General features: G+C 61.6%; 1 protein-coding gene across 8 annotated transcripts in view; it reads right to left on the reverse strand.

The window, feature by feature from the left end:
* The window catches only part of CTBP1 (C-terminal binding protein 1), a 37,614-nt gene that overhangs the window by 15,272 nt on the left and 421 nt on the right, over positions 1-21,921 (reverse strand). For 4 of the 8 annotated variants that reach the window (XM_063705160.1, XM_063705159.1, XM_055384309.2 and 1 more), the window contains exons 2-4: positions 14,547-14,741; positions 11,840-11,994; positions 2,193-2,337 (exon numbers count right to left, since the gene is read on the reverse strand). In XM_063705160.1, coding sequence (XP_063561230.1) covers positions 2,193-2,337; positions 11,840-11,994; positions 14,547-14,553 — 307 coding nt within the window. In that variant the 5' untranslated portion in view covers positions 14,554-14,741. Of the gene's footprint in view, positions 1-2,192; positions 2,338-11,839; positions 11,995-14,546; positions 14,742-14,872; positions 21,664-21,921 lie in introns of those variants that run through there. The other 4 variants (XM_031010003.3, XM_031010002.3, XM_019025298.4 and 1 more) reach the window with 3 other exon arrangements.

The raw sequence follows: 21,921 nt of genomic DNA on the forward strand, positions 1-21,921 counted from the left end.
CTTCCACCCTCCATGCCCCACCCCTGCAGTCGGTAACACTGAAGCTGGAGCCATTCCTGGAAAGCAAGTCCATCCCATTTATCTCGAGTGGCCAGGCACACCCATGTGTGACCCCTACTCCCCGCTCCCGGCCTTGTCCCCAGAGACAGGCCCTTCCCCAGCCAGTGCCCCTCCCTGAGCCTATTTACCCTCATCCCTGGCCTGTCCCTGGCTAGGGCCTCCCCTGCACGGCACTTCCCACCCCATCCGGATGATTGCATTCCTGTGTCCGACTGGCCATCCGTCTCCCTGGGGAGGAGGAGGGGGCAGGAGGCCAGGACAGGGCTGCATTCATAGGCCCGGAAGCTGGACAGGACGGCATGGTTCCGCAAGGGGTCCCGGGGGCCGGGAGAGGGCCTGACGTGGGGCGGCGCAGGCAGGGGCTGCACAGCCCCTAGACACAACTCACATGGACGTAAAAATGTTAAACAAGGGAGACTGAGGGAGAGCCAAGCCAGGCGCCACACGAGATTAGAACAAAGACCTCCTGAGGGTGGGCCAGATCCCAGGGGTGCCCCAGACCATCCCTGGCTGAAGAACAGAGCCCAGGCCTGGGAAACTCCATGGGTAACAGAGACGGTAAACAGCAGGGACCCCTCAAAAAGAGCCAGGCCTGCACCCGACACCGCGGCCGGCCCTTCCTGGGACGCCACCGCAGAGACAAGGGCGGGAGGAGGCTGGCACACAGGTTTGGCCCATGGGCGCCGGCGGAAGCAGCTGAAGCCAGCGCAGGAGACCCCCAGATGGAGGCATGGCTTCCGACACCACCTGCGTCCCCCACAGGAACACAGACGGTTCCAACTTTGCAATGCCATAAGCTGTATCCTAGGAAAAGGGAAGCAAAACCGTGAGGCGCTGGCCAACTGTGGGCAAGGGCAGGGTACAACCTCGCCTGTTACCAGCATCGAGAGGAGGAGAAAAAACAGACCGAGCCTGGCAGAAAACAGAAAGTGCGCTCCAAGCAGGACGGCCAAGCACCGCCCCAAGTTTGTTCTAATGAGTGTCTGTACATGGATGCAGATACATGTGCATGTTCCATGTGTGTGTGTAGGTGCACGGGTGCAGACGTGCATGTTCTATGAGTGTTCCATATGCTGAGTGCACAAGCAGAGGTGCATGTGTTCTGTGTGATGAGCATGTGTGATCCATGTGCTGAGTGTGTGTGCACAGGTGCAGGTGAGTGTGCGTGATCCGTGTGCTGAGTGCACGTGCACAGGTGCAGATGAGTGTGCAGGATCCGTGTGCTGAGTGCACGTGCACAGGTGCAGATGAGTGTGCGTGATCCGTGTGCTGAGTGCGTGTGCACAGGTGCAGATGAGTGTGCATGATCTGTGTGCTGAGTGCGTGTGCACGATCCGTGTGCTGAGTGCGTGTGCACAGGTGCAGATGAGTGTGCGTGATCCGTGTGCTGAGTGCACATGCATGGGTGCACATGAGTGTGCAGGATCCGTGTGCTGACTGCACGTGCGCGGGTGCAGATGAGTGTGCGTGTTCCATGTGCTGAATGCGTGTGCACAGGTGCAGGTGAGTGTGCATGATCTGTGTGCTGAGTGCATGTGCACGGGTGCACATGAGTGTGCAGGATCCGTGTGCTGACTGCACGTGCACGGGTGCAGATGAGTGTGCGTGTTCCATGTGCTGAGTGCACATGCACGGCTGCAGATGTGCATGTTCCGTGTGTGTTCTGTGTGCTGAGTGTGCGTGATCCATGTGCTGAGTGCACAGGCGCAGACGTGCGTGTTCTGTGTGCTGAGTGCACATGTACTGGGTTGCAACACGCTGCTGTTCCCGCTGTGTCTCAGGACAGAGACCTATGCGCCCTATTACAGCCACACACTGACGCCCCTGCCCTCACCCACAGGGTCCCAGTACCCAAGCAAGGGGCACCAGCCAGACATGCATGCAGACCTGTGTGAAGCCACAGCTGGATTTCCTGCTGCCCAAAAGAGAGGAAGTGCCCTGAGATGAGGCTCTGTGAGGAACAGAATGGCTGCAACCTCATGCCGGCCCCAGACGGGACCACACACCGCCGCCAGCCACACCAGGCGATGTGCAACGGGGTCCTCAGTGTGGCTGTGAAGCCTCCATGGACGAAGCAAGACGGGACGGAGCTTGCATGAATGGGCACAGGAGAGAACTCGGAGCTGGCCTACCTAAATCCCCGGCCGACTTGATGTCGATGTTGTCAAAACCACTGCCAATCCGGACGATGATGCGGAGGGCTTTGAACTTCTCCAGGTCCTCCCTGGTGAGCGTGATGGTGTGGTACATCAGGGCCCCCACAGCCTCGTTCAGGACCTGCAGCGAGGAGAAAGCACACAGGCTCAGCCTGGAACCTGCAGACCCTCGGGCTTGGCCTTCGGGGGTGGGGCTGAGCCCGGTTGGGAAATTAGCCTGTGGCCCTCAGGCTTGTTCCCCAAGCACCAGCCCGGACACTGGGAGAGGCTACATGAATGCTTCCCTGCCATGCACGGCCCCTCAACCTCTGCCCAGGCGTCCTGAGTCCCAGCAATTCCCACCGCAGCCTCCTCAGCCACATGTAGGCTGCAGGCCGGCACTGGTCAGAGTTGCCCACTCCCCACTGTGGTGGCTGAGATGTTTCCTTTTGAGCATGCGCCCCACCCTGAGACTCTGCTCAGTCTTGTGGAAGAAATGGGGTCCCGCCAGGCGAGGACACAGGAGGGGGGGGTGTGGCCACACCCAGGAAGGACACTGAGCAGGTGCAGCTGGGTGGGGTGGCCAGGGAACCTGAGACCTGCAGGCCCGGGGATGCAGGTAGAAAGTGGTAAGTCCCCACAGCACACAAGCACGTGGGCGGAGGCAGGCAGACGCCACCCAGCCATAAGGATACAACCACAGGAGCATGCACTGCCCCCGTGTCGCCCAAGAACCTGCCCAGAAATGCTGCCCCTGGCTGGCGAGGCTTGGGTCTGAGCAGTGTTCACAACAGTCACGTTTTTAATTTCAGTTTCCATGACAAATCTCAGACCGGAACAGCTCCCATGAACGCAGACCTGGCACACAGCACAGCAGCCCAACCCTGGTGCCTCCACTCAGCCAGTACATGGCATCGCTGTGGTCACAGCCAACCCCATCCTGCCAAGGGCTCCCAGTTACCCCCAGCCCAGGGAGGGCAGGGGCAGTGTGGGGTGCAGAGGCACACAGGTGGAGGAAGTGCCCTAGGCCAAAGAACCAGGTGCAGCACTGGGCACAGGGTGGGGATGTGTGTGCACCACCTGCGCGTCCACCCACACCCAAACACATCCACCCGCACACGTCCATCCCACACTCCCGTGCATGACAACGCCCACCCATGGGTGCAGAGACGCTCTGTGCAAACAGCCGTGGCTGAGGACACCAGGACGCACAGGCCTCGTCCACGTGGGGATGTCCGAGTCCCGGGAGACACCAGTGAGCCTCCCATGTGGACATGACTCCCACCCACCACCTGTCCAGTGGGGCCCCAGGTACTGCTGACAGATCAACAGCACAGGCTCAGCACAGAGGTCGCTGGGGCCTAGGTGGCGTCTTTCCCTCCCTTCCTGCCGAGCACGGAGCCTGCGGATCCCGGGCGGCAGCGCCTGGGTTGCTGGACCGCAGGGCGTCCTGTGGGAGCTGACCCTGCCTGGGTCCTGGGCAGAGCAGCTGGTGTTGGGCAGGCATACGTGGGCAGGGTGAGGGCAGCCCCCAGGAAGACGCTCACCACCCAGCTGCAACCCCTTCTCCTACAGTGCTCGGACCTCCAGCTTAGCCAGAACAGACGATTCCCTTTGCGGCTGGCACAGCCTCCCTTCCCTCCTGCCCATCGCAGGGGACCTAGAGGAGAGGACCATGGAGGACCACACAGACCAGGGCCACAGCAGATGCTGGGCAGCAGGGGAGGGGAGCCCTGGGCTAGCCTGGGCATTCTCCAGGAAGAAGGGAAGGTTGGAGCACCTCGGCTGCAGGAGGCAGGGAGGCATCTACCCGGACCACAGAGGAACAGGTGTGTGTAGCACTCATCAGTTCATGGACAGGGCTGATGGCTGCCCCAGGCCTCCTGGGAGGGCTTTGAGGCTGCATGCGTGCAGACCCCTGGTGCACCAGACGCAGCGTGGACAGGGTGACCCCTGGTGCACCAGATGCAGTGTGGACGGGGTGACCCCTGGTGCACCAGATGCAGTGTGGATGGGGTGACCCCGGTGTACCACACTTGACCAGACGTAGTGTTGACGGGGTGAGGCCACAAGGACAGCACGGGCAGGCAGAGGCCAGCAGTGCGGCCAGGAAGACCCCTGCGCTGCGTGGACTGGAGACGGGCGCCCACACACCAAGGAGGTGCCTTGGGCAGCCTGGCAAAGCAGCCGCAGCTAAGAGGGAGTCACCTGCAGATGAAGCTTCGTCGGCACACTGTGGGCAGGAGGGGCTGCGCATGCGAGCGGTGGGCAGAGGCGCAGTGGGAGATGGGCCCTGGGGTCAGGGACAGGCCTGGTGCCAGACGTGAGCCCGGGGGGCCGGCCTGGGCAGCTGGATGTGCAGGGGCCACTCCCACAGTGTGTGTGCAGAGGCTCGGCATGGACAGGCTGGACAGACCCACACCACACAGGCTTGTGTGTACGCAGGCAACAGCCTGCTTTCACCCTGAGCACTAGCCACGGGCCTCGAAAAGTCGATTCTGAACTGCAGCACGTCACCTCCCACACATTTGGAGGAGACAGCGATCAGATTCACGTGAATATGATGAACATTCATCTGCGCAGCCTTAAGGTTGCTTCCCGCATCGGGTCTTCCGTGATGAAAATTTATCTCATCGAGGTAAGTTCTGAGAAGCCGAAACGTGCGCCGGCCAAGGGCCCTCCTTCGTGCTCCGGGCGTGCCCACCCAGCTGAGCTGTGAAGCGCAAGCTGCCTCCCCGACGAGGCCTTCATCACTTGCCTGTGCACGATTCTTAATACACTTTTTTCAGGTCCTTGCCCTTTTCCCTACTGAATACAGGTTTAACAACATAGTATTAGGTGAAAGCTTTCTCACTACAGGAATCTGAACACGGCTCGGGCACCCCATGCCCCGACCGCCACCACATACCAGGTTGGCCTGTGCTCAGCTGCAGGGCCAGAGCTGCTAGCGTGTACGCTTTACCACGTGGCGGCCACGTCATCCACAGGTCCACAGGCCAGGGTGCCACAGCGGCTCGTCAGCCTCAGGGTCTACCTTCCTTTCCCCCTCGTGGCTGCCACGTGGCTGCTCCACCCCGCCTGTTGCATTGGTCTCCCATGGAGAAAGTCTGCAGGAGGTGGGTGCAGCCAGGTGTGTCCCTTTAGATCGGGACCCAGCAGCCTCCCAGAAACCACCTCAAGCCAACACCCACTGATGTGTCCCCTCCACCGCCAGGGGCTCAGCCCCACTCTGCTCAGTGCCCTCAACTCCAGTGCTCAGAGCAAGCTGGGGAAAGCCACGTGCCCAGGAAGCTCGGCTGCCACCGGGCTGGAAACAGACCCCAGGACGCTCCCGGTGGCAGCCGGCTCTTGGGGATCAGGAAGGGGCCTGCCAAACCCACCTCCTGCCATGCAGTTCTGCCACCTGCTTCTCTTCTGTGCTCAGGACTCGATGACGTCACACTTACCTTTCCAGACCTCGTGCACAGGGGTGGCTTACTCTGTGAAACTGCTGCTCACATCAGGTCACCATCAGGGCAGATGTTTCTCTACAACACGCAGCCACATGCAGGCCCAGGGTGGGGCTGGGCTGAAGACCGCAGGTTTCAGATTTCCAGAGAAACTGCCAAAGCACCATCGAGACCAGCACGGCCGTTTCTATTCCACATGAAGGGCCAGGCCCAGGCTCCCTCAGCACGGCTGGTGCAGGGCTCAGCGCAGGCCAGGACAGGGGTTACCGGCGGTGCCTGCTGCACCCATGAGAACCCGGGAGGCGCACCCCGGTTCTCATACACCGCTCTGTCTGTACCAAACGCCACCGCCCTCATCCATGTTCTGTCGGGATTTTTCTGTTTCTACTGATTGGGAGGAGTCTTTGAATATATAAACTTTTCCATTTACTTATTTTACAGACACGACCTCGCTGGACTGCAGTGGTGTAATCATGACTCACTGCAGCCTTGACCTCGTAGGCTGAAGCGATCCTCTGGCCTTGGCCTCTGGATATGCTGGGACGACAGGCACAGCCCCTGCACCAGCTCTGAGTGTATCAGACATTCACCCTTAGGCTGGCACACAAATTGAAAATACCCAACCCCTACCTCTCCCGTTTTTATTTTTTAAATTTATTTTGCTATGTCATTCTTTCTTTTTTTCCTTTTTGAGACAGAGTCTTGCTCTGTCGCCCAGGCTGGAGTGCGGTGACACGATCTTGGCTCACTGCAACCTCCGCCTCTTAGGGTCAAGAGATTCTCCTGCCTCAGCCTCCTGAGTATCTTGGACTACAGGCGCGCACCACCACGTGTGGCTAATTTCTATATTTTTAGTAGAGACGAGGTTTCACCATGTTGCCCAGGCTGGTCTCAAACTCCTGACCTCAAGTGATCCACCCGCCTCAGCCTCCAGAAGTGCTGGGATTATAAGCGTGAGCCGCTGCACCCCACCTTGCAATGTTGTTACTTCTAATTGCCATTTAATCAAAGTGACCTTTTCCTCTGTAGTATCACATTTTCCACAGAAAACATTGTATGTTCTGTATTGTCATAACCTCAGGTAATAAACACATTCTCTTGCAAGCGTTCCTCTAATTGCTCTTCATTCAAACACGTGGCTGCCTCAGTAGGCAGCGAGCATCTGTGGTGGGGGGAGCTGCTGCAGTTCCTGAACGGCCACCCCAGGAGCCCCAGAATTCACCGACTCCCCAGTCCTCGGCCCACACACCTGAAAAGCCACTGCCTGAGTCCTTGGGTCCTGCCGGGTGGGGTCGTCTCTGATCCTCTGTCCTGACCACTCTTGGTGGTACTAACACTGCCCAACTGGATCTTCTAGACCCGAGAGGGGGTCCTGGGGTCTGGACATGCCCTGCGGGGGTCGCACTGCACCTGAGGCTCAGCTGGGCACTGGGCAGTCTGCCTGGAAACAGGCCCCTGCATACGGCGATGGGGTCTCTGTCCTCTTGGTCCTAGAAGCGACTGTGACCCGGTCAGAGCTCTGTGCCGTGGTCAGAGCCCACGGCAGCCCGTCTCTGTGCCAGCCGCCAGCAAGAGACGAGGGGCTCCGGGCCTGTCCTACACTCCATTACCATGACAACGCCAGCTTGTGTGTTTTTCCCAGTCACCATGACAATGCCTGCTTGTGTGTTTTTCCGGGATTTCTAATCACTTCGTTTCCTGCGCAGCCCCAGCACCTCTGGCGGAGCTTTCTGGTGGCCTCCCCACCCCCAAGGCCTGGAGATGCTTGTCTTGCAGGAGTGCAACTGTCCAGCTGGCTGCAGGTCCTCACAGGCCACTGCGTCCTGTGCCCTCCCGGAGCTGCCCTGCCGCTCCAGGCCCCGCAGCCCATACCGGACGCAGCCTCCAGGCTCCAGGGCTTCCTTTTTCTTGCTCAGCAGTTTGATCAGATGTGCAGTGCTCGGCTGAAAACCCTTCTCCCGTGGAAATTCCAAAGCAGGCAGGTGGGGCTGGGCTGAGTCTTGTGTCCCGGTGGGTGACATCCCCCACCCGTGGTATCAGTAAAATCCTAGTTCTGAACCCAAACACTGGGGCGCCTCCCAGGCCCCAACATTCTTCCCGCTCCTCCTGTGACCGCACTGACGGTATCACATTCTCTCCCTCCACGGCACTCAGACGGCGGCGACCTCCAACCAGCTATGCGGGAAGTTTCTGCCCCAGGAGGCAGAATTCCTGACTAACAGTGGCACACGAAGCAGGCGTTCAGTTTCCTCCCACGCCGAAGCCTGGAGACAGGCAGCCTGCGGCCCCGCTGCCCTCTCCACAGCCACGAGGGTCCCTGCCTCCTGTCTTGTTGCTCCACGGTTCCCAGCACGCGGCTCCCCTCACGGTCCAAGGTGGCTACCCCGGGTTCCAGCCAGCAGGGACGAGGAGGGGACGGCAGGGAGAGGCCCTGCTCCCCTCTGTTCTGGAGCTCAATCCTTTGGCCACCCCTAGTGGCAAGAAAGCGTGGGCAGCCAAGTCCTCCTGCAGGACCACACGCTGCGCAACGCGGACTCGTCATCCAGGCGGCCCCTGCAGACGCCACACACAGCCCCGGGAGGTCACGGCTTCTCTTCACCTCTCTGGCTTCTGCAATGTCCCTGTGTCTTTGAGCTTCCTGTTTTTATGAGATTTTCACTCATGTTTTTAATTTCAAGCTCTCCTAGTTCTTGGGGGCTCCTATCTGTGGCGCCGGCTCTGCTTCTGGTTAGGGGCTGCTTCAGGCCGCTCCAGGATGCCAGGACGGTTCCCAACACTCTCGTCTCTTCCAAGAATCCAGCTGCGTCCCCTGGGGCAGTTTTCTGTGTATTTATGTTGTCCTTTCTCTGCCCTGGGCTGTGCAGCCTGGGTGGGGAGCAGGAAGTCCGTCTCATGCCAGGGCCCACGCCGGCCCCACCCCGACCACTGATCTGCATTTTATATGAACCTGTCAAGGCAGTTTGGGATTACTGCAATTTTAGAAAAACATCTGTTTTGCCTTAGCTTTCCAATTTGTTGGCAAAACTTGTTTGAGTATTGTTTACGACACCAAAAGTTTTCTGCGAGCCTCTTTTTTCTTACGTGTGTATCTTTAATACAAATCCAGCTTCCCAATGAGAAAACTGTACCTAACAAAGGGCACTGTCAAAACCGAGCTGGTGCCACACGACTCCCTCAGGTGTGCACCACGGGCAGCTCACCCACAACCCCTTGCATGCGTGTGGACACGCCCATGTGACGTGCCAACGTGCCCATGTGCCGATTCCAGACACCAGCCTGCCGGCGGCTCCCCCACCTGCACCCCGGGCCACTGTTTCCGTCACGCTAATCCTATCACCTGAGGATGAAGAGATCATACAGTGCGCACCCCTTGAAACCAGCTTCTTCACTCGCCATCACGCTGCCGAGATCACCCAGGGTGTGGCAGGGACCCAGCGTTCATGCCTGTTGCTGAGGAGGACACCGAGGGAGGTGGCCAGCATTTGCCTGGCCGCTCACCCACTGAAGGGCAGCCGGTGAGGGGCGTCCTTCTGGTTTGGGCTATGGTGAGTTAAGCTGCTAGGGAGCATGACGTGCAGGTCTGCATGTGGACGTGCATTCCGAGTCTCCAGGATAAAGGAGTGCGGCCACTGGGCGTGTGGACGCACCTTCCGAGTCTCCGGGATAAAGGAGTGCGGCCACTGGGCGTGTGGACGCACCTTCCGAGTCTCCGGGATAAAGGAGCGCGGCCACTGGGCGTGTGGACGCACGTTCCGCGTCTCCGGGATAAAGGAGCGCGGCCACTGGGCGTGTGGACGCACGTTCCGCGTCTCCGGGATAAAGGAGTGTGGCCAGTGGGCGTGTGGACGCACGTTCCGCGTCTCCGGGATAAAGGAGTGCGGCCAGTGGGCGTGTGGACGCACGTTCCGCGTCTCCGGGATAAAGGAGTGCGGCCAGTGGGCGTGTGGATGCACGTTCCGCGTCTCCGGGATAAAGGAGTGCGGCCACTGGGCGTGTGGACGCACCTTCCGAGTCTCCGGGATAAAGGAGTGCGGCCACTGGGCGTGTGGACGCACGTTCCGCGTCTCCGGGATAAAGGAGTGTGGCCAGTGGGCGTGTGGACGCACGTTCCGCGTCTCCGGGATAAAGGAGTGTGGCCAGTGGGCTGCATTACAAGCACGCATCTACCCGTGTGAGAAACCGTGAAGAATCTTCCAGGGCGAACGCCCCAGCAGACGCTCCCGGCAGACCACGCGCATTTTTAACATCAGGTTTTCTTCCGTCCAATGTGGAAAGGGTTTTGCTGTCATCATCACTTCCAGCCCCTTCCCTCTCCTGTTCTGAAGTTTCTGCAAGAGCGACCCTTCCTCGTCTCGCCCTCTCCCGCGTTCTCTCCTTCCCTCCTGTCCGCTGCTGCCTGGTCAGCTGGTAAACCCGCCCCTCAGTACCCCTGATCAGCTTCGGCGTTTCTCAGATCCGCATCTCATTTTCTCCCCTAACGCTGCTACGCCTCGTTCCAGAGTCATCAGCTCTTCGTCGGTGTCTGGCCCAGCCTCCTGGGGGCTGGGCTGGGGTGATCGGCTCGTGGGCAGCACGGGGAGCTCCTGCGGGTGGCACTGCTTCCCTGGCTTCTGTGTTTTCCGCATCTCCTTGACTGCCTGGTTACCTCTGCTTGCATGTGATGGACCCCGCACCAGACGGTGATTTGTAGAAATGACCCGAGGCCTGGGCTGACGCTGTCTTCCTCTAAAGGGGCCGTCTTACTTCTTTTGCCAGGCACCTGGGGCCAGCAGTGCGGGGTCCCCGAAAATCCAGATTCAAGGTTTCCTGGACATCAGCAGACTGGGTGCCGATCGTGTGGCGCGTCAGAGTCCAGGTCACCCTCACTCCAGATGTCACCTTTCAGGCCATGGATATCCCGGCAGGGCCCCACACCCAGCAGGCCAGTGATGCCACCAAAGCCAAATTCAGCCTCTCAGCCACTTCTTCCAGAACAGCCAACACCCCAGGCCAGAGTTGGCAAGGCCCGCCCGTTCCTGCAGGTTCTAGGCCTCTCCAGGTTGCAGCCTGGGCCTGGCCCTATCCTGTGAGCTCCTGGGGGCCCAGCTTCTTCGTCTGTCTTCAGGGAAAAGCTGCTCTGAATCACTGATCCCTGGCTACAAGTAGAAGCCAGACCAACCTAGTTCTCATAACGGAGGAGCCTGTGGGTCTCCTGAGCAAACATGAAATCAGGAAAGCTGCCCAAAGGCTGCTCACTGCTGGACCCAAGCCAGGTCGCAGGCAATGCCGAGACCGCCCGTGTGAAGACCGCTGAGCAACTGGGGCCGGGGGAAGCACCTTACTCCACCCCCGCCACAAAAGCTGGCATCCCGAGGACCTGCTCTCTGGGAAAAAACTGAAAATGAATCAAGAAGCCACAGGGCAAACCCGGTGTCCACCTCCTGATGGGGCTCAGGACAAACCCGGTGTCCACCTCCTGATGGGGCTCAGGACAAACCCAGTGTCCACCTCCTGATGGGGCTCAGGACAAACCCGGTGTCCACCTCCTGATGGGGCTCAGGGAAAACCCCGTGTCCACCTCCTGATGGGGCTCAGGGAAAACCCCGTGTCCACCTCCTGATGGGGCTCAGGGAAAACCCCGTGTCCACCTCCTGATGGGGCTCAGGGAAAACCCCGTGTCCACCTCCTGATGGGGCTCAGGGCAAATCCGGTGTCCACCTCCTGATGGGGCTCAGGGCAAACCCGGTGTCCACCTCCTGATGGGGCTCAGGACAAACTGAGTGTCCACCTTCTGATGGGGCACAAGGCAAACCGAGTGTCCACCTCCTGATGGGGCACAGGGCAAAACGAGTGTGCACCTCCTGATGGGGCTCAGGGAAAACCCCGTGTCCACCTCCTGATGGGGCATAGGGCAAACCGAATGTCCACCTCCTGATGGGGCTCAGGACAAACGTGGTGTCCACCTCCTGATGGGGCACAGGGAAAACCCCGTGTCCACCTCCTGATGGGGCTCAGGGCAAACCCGATGTCCACCTCCTGATGGTGTGCAGGGAAAACCCCGTGTCCACCTCCTGACGGCGCGGGACGACTGGGACAGAGGCCGCTCCTGCCCCAGTGGCACCCAGACCTGCTGTGGCCCGGGCCTGCGGTGCTCCCGTCCCCCCGACTCCCCCCAACGTGCGGTTCTGCCAGCCCCAGGCGACCACATGGTGGTACCTTCTCATGGATCTCCTGCGTGGACTGCGCGTCGCAGAAGGCCACAGTGGCCACGTCCTTCAGGATGGGCATCTCCACTGTGCAGTCCCGGCCATCCAGCAATGCCACCAGGGGCCGCGGGTGCAGGGGCCCGTTCATGATCGGAGGTCGGACGCCTGCAAGACAGAGGCAAGTGCTCAGCCTTGCACCACTGCGGCCCCGTGGCTACAACCCACTCCACGCCACCCACTGCACGCGGGCCAACGAGGGCCGACCGCCGGGGGTTTTCTGGTCTATATGTTGTGATATTTGTAAAAAGTAAATTAAAAATCCACGGGAAAGACAACTCGTGTGTGCCTCAGCTCGCTGACTCAAGTGGACACAGACTGTGGACACCCACTACCATCTCCCTTGGGCGCAGGACCTCCGAGACCCTCCAAGGCCCCTCCGAGACCCTCCCAGACTCTGAGATCCTCCCAGACCCTCTGAAACCCTCTCACACCCTCCAAGACCCTCCGAGACCCCCCAAGAAATCTCCAGACCCTCCGAGAACCTCCCAGACCCTCTGAGACTCCCCAAGACCTTCCCAGACCCACCGAGACACCTCCAGACCCTCCTAGGCCCTCCAAGACCCTCTGAGACTCCCCGAGACCCTCCCAGACCATCCGAGACCCCAGGGCAGCTCCATGAGGCAGGGGGACAGGAGGGACCCAGGACACTGGAGGACACAGATGACAGCACGGGACTTTGGGAACACGGTTGTCCCTTTCCTGCCTGGGCTACCACGTGGCTGCCCGGAATCCCTGATGGGGTCACCAGTGTTTCACGTAGGACGCCCCCCCACCCTCTGCCTGGCATCACTTTCAATTATAGATGTGAAGAGAAAAGAAACAGAACAAAGGAAGAAAAGGGTTAAAACCTATTAAAGTCCACTCTGTGCCCCTGACCTTCCCAGAACCAGATGATTAAAGATCATTAACACCCATTCCTTTCGCGTATGACGCAACTAAGCTTCACCGGGACCAACTGGAGAAATAAGGGCTCTGAGGTGTCACAGAAGCATGGCAGCTTCCAGGCACCGCCCGACCGCCCGACCGCCCCGTGCCAGGCAGGGAGCACCAGGTGGGGCCACTGTCAGCCCCACGGCAGCTGGGCAGAGGCGGAGCTGGGGCCAGGGCCCAGCCGGTCCCTCCCTGCCCCACCAAAGACCGGCCACAGGAGACCAAGCAGTACCCAGGACCGTTCGGCCAGCAGGAGGGGAGGCGCAGGACAGAACCAAGGAGAAGAGTGACCCAGCAGGCTCTCCAGTGGCCGCGGCCACAAGCATGCTCGGCCCAGTCTCCCGCCCCATCCGCCTGCAGGTGAGCAGAGGCCACCGAGCTGCCAGTATCCAGGAAGCAGGAAGTGCCTCCTGGAACCCATGGCAGAGAAAAGAAATGCTCTGGTGGACAGCCCAGAGGTGCAGTGGGCCTGCAGCACACGCCTGCAGGGGACGGGGCATGGGTCTCCACTGACCACCCCAAAGCCGAGGGCTCCCAGTACGGCTGGGCCCATGCCCCTCCCGTGAGGTCCTCGCGCCCTGGCGTCCTCGGAGGAGCCACTGGCCATTCCACCCACTTTCCTTCAAGATAGGAAACCAGATCCCAAACGTGAGGTCTGCACGGTCAAAACCGCGTCCTGGTTCGCCTGTTCCTTCATTCCCTCTGGATGGGAGCTGCCCACGAGCACCATACGCAGCCGCCCAGTGACACTGTACATGGCCTCCCTCTGCACGTGGCCTCCCTCCCCGCTGTGCGTGGTGGTGATGACTTCTCGTGAGCAGAAAGGTTTATGTTGCTGTTTCTGAGTGAGTGGATAGACATCCGGTCTCAGTATCCTTGAATTTCACTTCTGATGAGGAAGGCGTGGACACACGGGATCACTGCAGACCGCTCGGCTGCGTCAGAACCGCCTGGGGGGACTCCTGGGTGCTGGGTGAGTGGGAACCGGGTCCCTCGTCAGAACCGGGTCCCTCGTCGGAACCGCGTGGGGGACTCCGGGTGCTGGGTGAGTGGGAACCGGGTCCCTCAGCTGAACGGTGGGGAGGGGGGAGCAGGTGGAGACACCAGGCCCCATCAGGCTCAGGCACCCAAGGTGCCTCCTCACATCACCCATGAGCTGCCCCCGACCACCGTGCCAGGGTTCCCCGGACAGCCCACCCTTGCAGGCTTGGGGACACACCCAGGAGGCTTCACAGTCACACGGCCTGTGCTGAAGCAGGCTTTGCAGCACCCCCCAAGCCCAAGGCTGTTTCCGACCGCACGCACTTCTGGGCCAGAGAACACAGACCAACCACAAGGAACAGCTCCACAGGGGCCATGGCCCTGCTCCTGGGCCAGCCGGGTGGACACCTGACATTTCCAGGGTTCCGTGTGGGGCTCTGCCCTCGTGCTGGCGGCCTCCACGTGGAGGCCCTCCGTGCCTCTCAGACACTTTCCGACAGAAACAGACAGCAGATGCCACGGACAGGCCTGACCACAGCTGTGCTCTGCCACCAGGTGTGCAGGAAGCCCTCCCTCGAGGGGCACCTGTCCTCGCCCAGAGCACACTGGGGGTCGGGTGGCAGCAGTCGGGCCCGACGCCCATGCAGCCCAGGTCCCTCAACTTGATCCGAGGCAGTGCCTCCTCCACACGGTCGCAGAGACCGGCCGGCTTCACTCTGCCGCCGACGCCAGGAACCCCTACCAACCTGACATCTCTTAATATGGGCTCAGCTTCCACGACCATGAATTCGACTTTTCAAAGCTTTTTATCTTCAGGATCCCCAGGCAGAACCGCGTCCTGTCTCGGAGCCTCATCCCACGTCCTTAATTGTCTCGAGCCAAAGTGCTCAGGCTTCTGATCCGCGGCAATCACTGAAGCCTGCGTCGGGGTCAAAGTCTTACTAAAAATCAAACACAAGAGACACATTAAAATGCCATCGAAGGTCCGACCAGAACTCACAGACTCCAGGGAACGCCTCAGAAGTGGACCTCACTGCATCTGCCACACCCGGGACTGCTGTCTGGGACCTACCTGGACTCGGGGGCCTGCTGCCAGCCAGGGGCCCCAGCTCCTGCCGCACACACGAAGGGCGCTCACCCTGAGGTCGCAGTGCCAGGCCCGAGGCCGCGCCCCTGTGGCCCCGAGGCCTACTCCTGGGAACAGTCCCCCAGGGCTGCGGCCACCCCCACAGGCTCTAGCCGCACCCAGATGTCCCCCAGTGTCCAAGAACCAGGGGGCGGAGGGCACAGGGTGTGTGCTGTGGGCAGGGAAACTGCGGAAAGGCTCTGCCTCCTGTTCTGGAAGCTTCTATCTCATGTCACTGATTCCCGGGCCTCTGTGACCAGGCAAGGACGTGGAACTTCCCAGGAGCCACCGGGAGAGGTGCTGCTGGCTTTCCAGCATCCAGCCTGGCACTGCCTGCCCTGAGCCGCGCCGGCTCCACCTCCGACCCTCGGTGCATCCTGGCGACGCTCCCCTCGATTCTCCCAAAATCACTGCTCAGCTCTTCCTGACCGCTACGGCCAGGGCCTGGCGGGAAGCCGAGGGCACAAACCCCAATGGCTGAATGCACAGGGGCAGGGGGCACCTGAGACGGCCAAGCCTTCCAGGGACGCAGCCCTGCAAAGTAGAGGGTGCTGGGAGAGCACATGATCGCCCAGCCCTCGGGAGGGTGTCACTGAGCTGCCCACATCTGGCCCCTGCTCTGGCATGAAGACACAGCACCGAGGCTGACCCCAACGTGCAGCTGACATCAGGCTGACCAGGACAGGAGCCGGCCACCACCAGCCCAGCAGCGTGGCAGGTGTGGGCTGAGATGACTGCCTGCCAGGCCAGAAGGGGCCACTCAGCCAAGCCTAGGACCCTGGTAGTGTGCTGTGAGGCCGCCCCTGCCAGAGGCCTCGCAGACAAATCTCCAACCCTTAATTCCCTCTGCAGGATTCAAGCATACATGCCGACCATCTCCAGCTTCCAGAGACACCATCACAGGGGCTGGGGTGCAGCCCCACACATGCACCTCCCATCCAGGGTCCCCAACACCACTCCTCATGGCAGGTGCTGTGTGGGGCTCCCCGACGGAGGGCCCAAGAGCAACACTGTGGAGCGGGATCCCCATCGCCTGCGCCTGGGCCCCCATGACCTGCGCTGCAGCCTCCTGCCCTGGATGCCAGATCTCCCCGTGGTACCCGGATACCGCATAAAAACAAACTAAAAGGACAGGAGAAAACCGCCTGAATGTCACATTTCACCCACGAGCCAGCCTGGCCAGGGGGCAAGGTACCGCGCCACCCACGCCCAGCCAAACTCATCAACGCCAGCCGATACTCATCAATGCCAGCCGATACTCATCAATGCCAGCCGATACTCATCAATGCCAGCCAATACTCATCAATGCCAGCCAATACTCATCAATACTGGCCAAACTCATTGATACGGGCCAATACTCATTGATACCGGCTGATACTCACTGATACCAGTCAATACTCATCGATGCTACCCACGGTGGCCCAGTACCGGCTGCTGCTCGTCAAGACCGGCCAATACTCAATACTGCCCACAGCAGCATGGCACCAGCCGCTGCTCCTGGAGGCTCATCGATACCCATCAATGCCGCTCAATGCTTATCTATACTAGCCAGTACGTGCCCACACCTGTGGCTCTGAGGAGGAAGCAGATGTGTGAAGGCCACGCTGGCCCTCCTGAAAGGACCCTGCAGTGAGGAGGCCATGAGCTCCCGAGCTGAGGAACCTGCGGCAAGGCTCCTGGGGCCCTGCACTCCCTGGGCTAGCCCTGCCAGACCTGAGGTGCTGCACCCCATGCCACAGGGACTTCCTGCGGTTCCTTGTTCCAAGGCTGCTCCAGTTCAGGACAGACACCTGAGGCCCAGCACCTGGTTCTCCTCCAGGGACCTCTGTCTCAGAAACAGCCCTGGGGTAGGTCTGCCCACCATCTGCACCACGCTGGGGCCACTGTGCACCCACAAAGCGCCCCCTGCCGGGCCACACCTGCCCCATTGAGAGCCAGCGTCCGAGTCCTGGAGCCCTCACCTAGGGCAATGCCAGAGGCCCTGCGCACCTCACACCAGGGAGCTGGCCTCCTATGGCCTTCCTGGCTGGCCGGTCAGGGTCAAGGGCTCCAGCTCTGTACCTCCCCCACACACTCCGAGGTGAAGGCACACGGCTCCCAGAGGGGCCTGTGCTGTCCAAATCCAGGACCCACACTGCTTTTCCTCATCAAAAACTCACAGCCGCACACGGCTCTCAGCCCAGCGACACGAGGACAGTCTCCAGGTTCTCACCCTGCAGACGCTTAACCTCATGTTGTAAGAAAGCACTCAACGGACCCACAAGGGAAGTGAGTGTAGAGCACGTGGAAGCTTGTGCTTCCTATTTTCCTGTAAATCTAAGACTGCTCTAAAACAAAAACTGATTTTAAAGTAAATGGGGGTGAGGTGAGGGGCAGCAGCCCCCAGGTTCTCTGGAGGTATCAAGTCCCAGGGGGCTGCACGGTGGCGACCCGATGACCCCAGAGCCTCCTGGCCACATGTCAACGCCCTGTCTCTGGATGCACATCACCATCTGCTTGCCGGATCCTCCCTCCTGTTGGCCACGCCTGCCCACTTGGCCCTGATCCACGTGTGTACTGGGCATCGGTCCATTCTGGTCTGGAGAGGGACCGGGGTTGCCCGGGCACACTGGGGGGCCACCACGGGGTGGGACCTGCCCCGATCCAGACAGCCACAGCGGGTCTCTGGGTACTGGGGGGGGGGGGGGTTCCAGGAAGTCCCAGGGGACACCAAGATGCGCCAGGACCAAGCAGCTACCCCCGTTCCTTCCCCAGCCTCAGCACCTGGTCCCCATCCCCGCCTGCTCAGACCCAGGCTCGGCAGCTACCAACCCTCCACGTCCCTCCACCGGCCAGCCCTGCTGGGCCAACCGGTCCGCTCCCCTCCCTCATGGCCTCCACCAGGACAGTGTCCCAAAAGCCCCTCCTCACCAACCCCACCTTCTTCCCCCTCCCCACAGCAGCCCCTAAAGCCGCTGCCCAGGAAGGGCTCCCCGACCACCAGAAGGGCACCCTAAGGCTGGACAGTCTCACCGGCCCTCACCCTGCCCTGTCCCCATAAGCCCTGATTACTCCGGGCTCGAGTGGCCCTCTCGTGACAAAGCTGCCCTGCCGTGAGTCCCCGGCAGCCATCTGGGCATTGGTAAGATGCCCCCTCTGGCTGTCCAGGCCTGGAGGCCCAAAGAGTAGGGCCTGGCGGTGCTGCCCAGCCAGGGGCTGACATGAACAAAGGCTGTGCACAGCCTGACCCGGAGCCTTCCAGTCCTGAGATACAGCTGCCTGCCGCCCAGAGGAAACTGAGGCCCTGCCCTGCAATGGCAGAGAAGGCAGGCCCCCAAGAGGGAGCCGCACAGCAGCATGGAGCCACTGGGCTGAGAGCACGGGGCCAACAGAACCTCCCCCAGACAGACATGGCCCGTCACCCACAGGTTGAAACAGCTCCTCCGACGACAGCACCCCAGACAGACACTGCCCAAGTCATCCACGAGCCGATATGGCACCTTGGATGGCAGCATCCCTGTGAGCCAGGGAGCCACCGCACTCCACGGGGCCTACAGGGCCGCATCACAGCTCAGAGGACACAGCGCAGGGGCTGCCATCAAAGGCACGGATTTGCCAGCAAGATTCCTCTCCAGGACATCCGTGGAGCCGCACGTTTCCCTGTTTGTTCAGCGAGCACACGCACACAACCTGTGAGCTCCAGGAACCCCCAGAACACCACCTTCCTGGCTCCTACCACGTGTGGGGTATCAGGGCTACACCTTCCTCCCCGTCCCAACACATTCTACACACGACACCACTGGAGAGACAGCCTCGGATGCCTCTGAGGCTCCTGCCAGCCACGCAGACAGGGCAGCCCAGGAGCCCCCACACCACAGACGGGCGGCAGGTCAGGGTGGCACGGGAGGGCACGGTGATACGGGCGGCAGGGAAGAGTGGCACGGGAGGGCAGGGTGACACGGGCGGCATAGCAGAGTGGCACGGACGGGCAGGGTGACACGGGCGGCAGGGCAGGGTGGCACGGGTGGGCAGGGTGGCACGGGTGGGCAGGGTGGCACGGGTGGGCAGGGTGGCACAGGCGGGCAGGATGGCACAAGCAGGTCAAGGTGGCACATGTGGGTAGGGTAGCATGGGTGGGCAGGGTGGCTTGGGCCACACCAGGCCTGGAGAGTTAATGGCGGTGCCAGGGGAGGGTGCAGAAGGGGCCTGGTCCCAACACCGCCCACACCTCTCTCAGGGCCAAAGCCCCAACGCCTCCCCAACCAAACCAACTGGGCTTCCCTCAGGGCCATCCTCACTCTCCTTCAACACCCGTGAGAACTGGTACCACCTGGGGCCACCCAGAGAGACAACTCAAGGGTAACGTTTGGCTCGGCAAAGAGCCACCAAGAAATTTCTGGCTTCACAGGGAAAAAAACGAACATTTCCTCGTGGGAGATACCACATGGAATGTGTGGCCGGAGGGGCTTCTGGAAACGACGGTCAGTGACGCAGGTGGCACGTTGTGGGTTACCACGACCCAGTGCGGGGGAGAGCAGTGGGCTCCGGCCACTGCAGCTGACAACGGAGGACCTGGGGGTCCAGACACTCCCGGCACAGAGCTCTTACCCACAACTACCAACATCCAGCGACCACCAGAGGACCCCGGCGCTCTGACCAGCGTTCCCTCGGGCGATGCAGTTCAACCACGGAACCCGAACGACACCGCCTGCTGCCTCCACCACCTCCTGGCCACCCCTGGGCCCTGGGCCAGGCCTGCACCGTCAGCACCACCCGGACGGAGCCCTCTCCAGCCCCGAGTGGAGTGGGAAACATTAAGTCCTTCTACAAGGTGAGTCAACCGGGGTAAACACCTCACAGGGCACACGCCTTTGACTTGGGCACTGCATGGGGAGCACCAGGGCACAGCTGGGCACAAAGTGCTGCCTGAAGAGTTCTCAGCAACACTGGTGGTGCCAGCCACACGCCTCTTGGCTCAGCGACACCACCGTCAGCTTAGACCAGGTCACATTCTGGGGGCACTGGCCACAGGAAGTTGAGAGGGCAAGTGACAGTCAGAGGAGAAAAATCAGAAAAACTGCCAGGCTGGTGGGGAACCAGGTGTGGCTTGACGGCCACCTCTAAGCCCCGAGGGAAGAGACTGGGCCTCTCGAGCCTGGGGCCCGTTTCCTGGAGAGCATGACTACTTCTGTCCAGGGTTCCTCCAGAAAAAATTTATTAAGAGTGACGGTTAACAGTGGCTGTCTGCTGGATAATGGAACCTTACACTACAAATGTCCAAAGAGTGGGGGGCTCCCAGCCCCTGGGGGAGGCAGACAGGACCAGCCAGCACTTCCAATCCCACCAGGACATGGCGGGGGGTCGGCTCTGCGCCAAGCCCACAAGACTGGACCAAGGCTCGTCCCACTCATCAGAGGGACAGGACCAGCCCACAGTCCTGTGCACCCCGGGCCAAGCCTCTCCTCCCCCACTGCCACGTTCTCAGGTTAATGACAAGCGCATAAAAGGGAAGATCCTACTCGCTGACATCCCCAACCACACGCCCACCTCTCAGAACTAACAGCTGCCCTGGTCAAGGCTGACAGGAAGAAGTGCATGTTGGGGACACGGCAGACACCCCAAAAATGGCCGGGCAGGCGGACGAGGCACCCCCAGGAGTGACCAGATGCCACCCCCAGTGCGTGTCCCTCCCAGAGCTCTGCAGAGAACGCCTGCATGGAAGCAGGTGCTCAAAGATGGGCAACAGAATCACAGAGAGCAAAAGGCGTCTGCGGAGCCGACAGCGCCAACCAGGAGCCAAACCCAGACCCCAGAGGGAGGTGGCCAGGCCTGGGCAGGCAGGCGAGACCTGGGAGGCCGGGTGCTGAGGCCCAGGGCAGAGCCACGCCCTACAAAGTTCCAGGACACAGAAAGGGGGACCCCCAAACCGCAGCTGTCATCCTCAGCTGCAACGGCAAATAGTTACCCCACGGTTCTGCCCCAACCCTGCCCCAAGCTGCAGAGGGGTACACAGACGCGCAAAGGCCACGCGCTAGGAGCTCAGCGAGGACGGCCGCGGTGCGGGCCCAGCCGCCAGCGCCGTTTTCTTCCCAAGGGACGTGTGCTCCCTGCCGCGCTCCTACAGAAACGGTGGAGAGGCCGGGGAGGGGGGAGGGGGGGCTCGGGCTCAACGGAGCACCCCGCGCACCCGCCGCCTCGGCCCTAGCTCCGGGCCCTCTTGCCCCAACTCTCAGGGTTTCACCTCCCCACTCAGGGCACCGGGAAGGGCGCGACCGCCTTCCCTTTTCCCCACTGGAAGGGAATTCTGTCCCGGCAATCACGGAGACGACAGCAAAAGGGATCTGGCCCAGGCCGGGCTTCCAGACACTGGCGCCCTTGGAGGCCGCCAGAGAACGCTCCAGTCTCGGCCCGGGGCTCAGGCGTACGGACTCTGCCTTTGCAGCCGGGTCGAGGGAGAGAGAGGCTCCGCGCAGCGGCCCGGGCCGGCCCAGGACGCGGGCGCTGCAAGATGGCGATGGTGGCCAGCCCGGCGCCCGCCCGTGCTCCCTGCTTCCGCGGCCGCAGCCCGCGAGGAAGGCGCCCCGGGACCTGGGCGGGCCCAGGCAAGGGCAGGTGGGGACGCTGGGCCGGTCCGGGACCTCGCGGAGTTCGCGGGAACGGAGACCCCGGCCCCTCCCGCGTCACCGCCGGGGGCTGCGCTTTGGGCCCGGTCTGAGGGCGGCGGCCTCCTCCACGGTCAGACCCGGCACCCGCGCCCCGTCCCCTTCCCCCACAGCGCGCGGCCACGGTCGCCGGCGGCCTCCCGGCGGGAGGCGCGCTCCCGCGAGTGGCCCGGGAGCGCGCGCCCCAGGACACCCCGAGCTGCGCACTGCTCCCGCCCCACCCCGGCCCCGCAGGCCCAGCCACGGGGTCATGACCGGGGACGGGGTAGCGGCCGGGGATCGGGACCCGGGATGCCGTCCCGGGTCCGACGGGGCTAGGGTCGGTGGAGCTGGGGGTCCGGCGGGGCAGCCCAG

Source organism: Gorilla gorilla, chromosome 3 (assembly GCF_029281585.2).
Source record: "Gorilla gorilla gorilla isolate KB3781 chromosome 3, NHGRI_mGorGor1-v2.1_pri, whole genome shotgun sequence".
Lineage (NCBI taxonomy): Eukaryota > Metazoa > Chordata > Mammalia > Primates > Hominidae > Gorilla > Gorilla gorilla.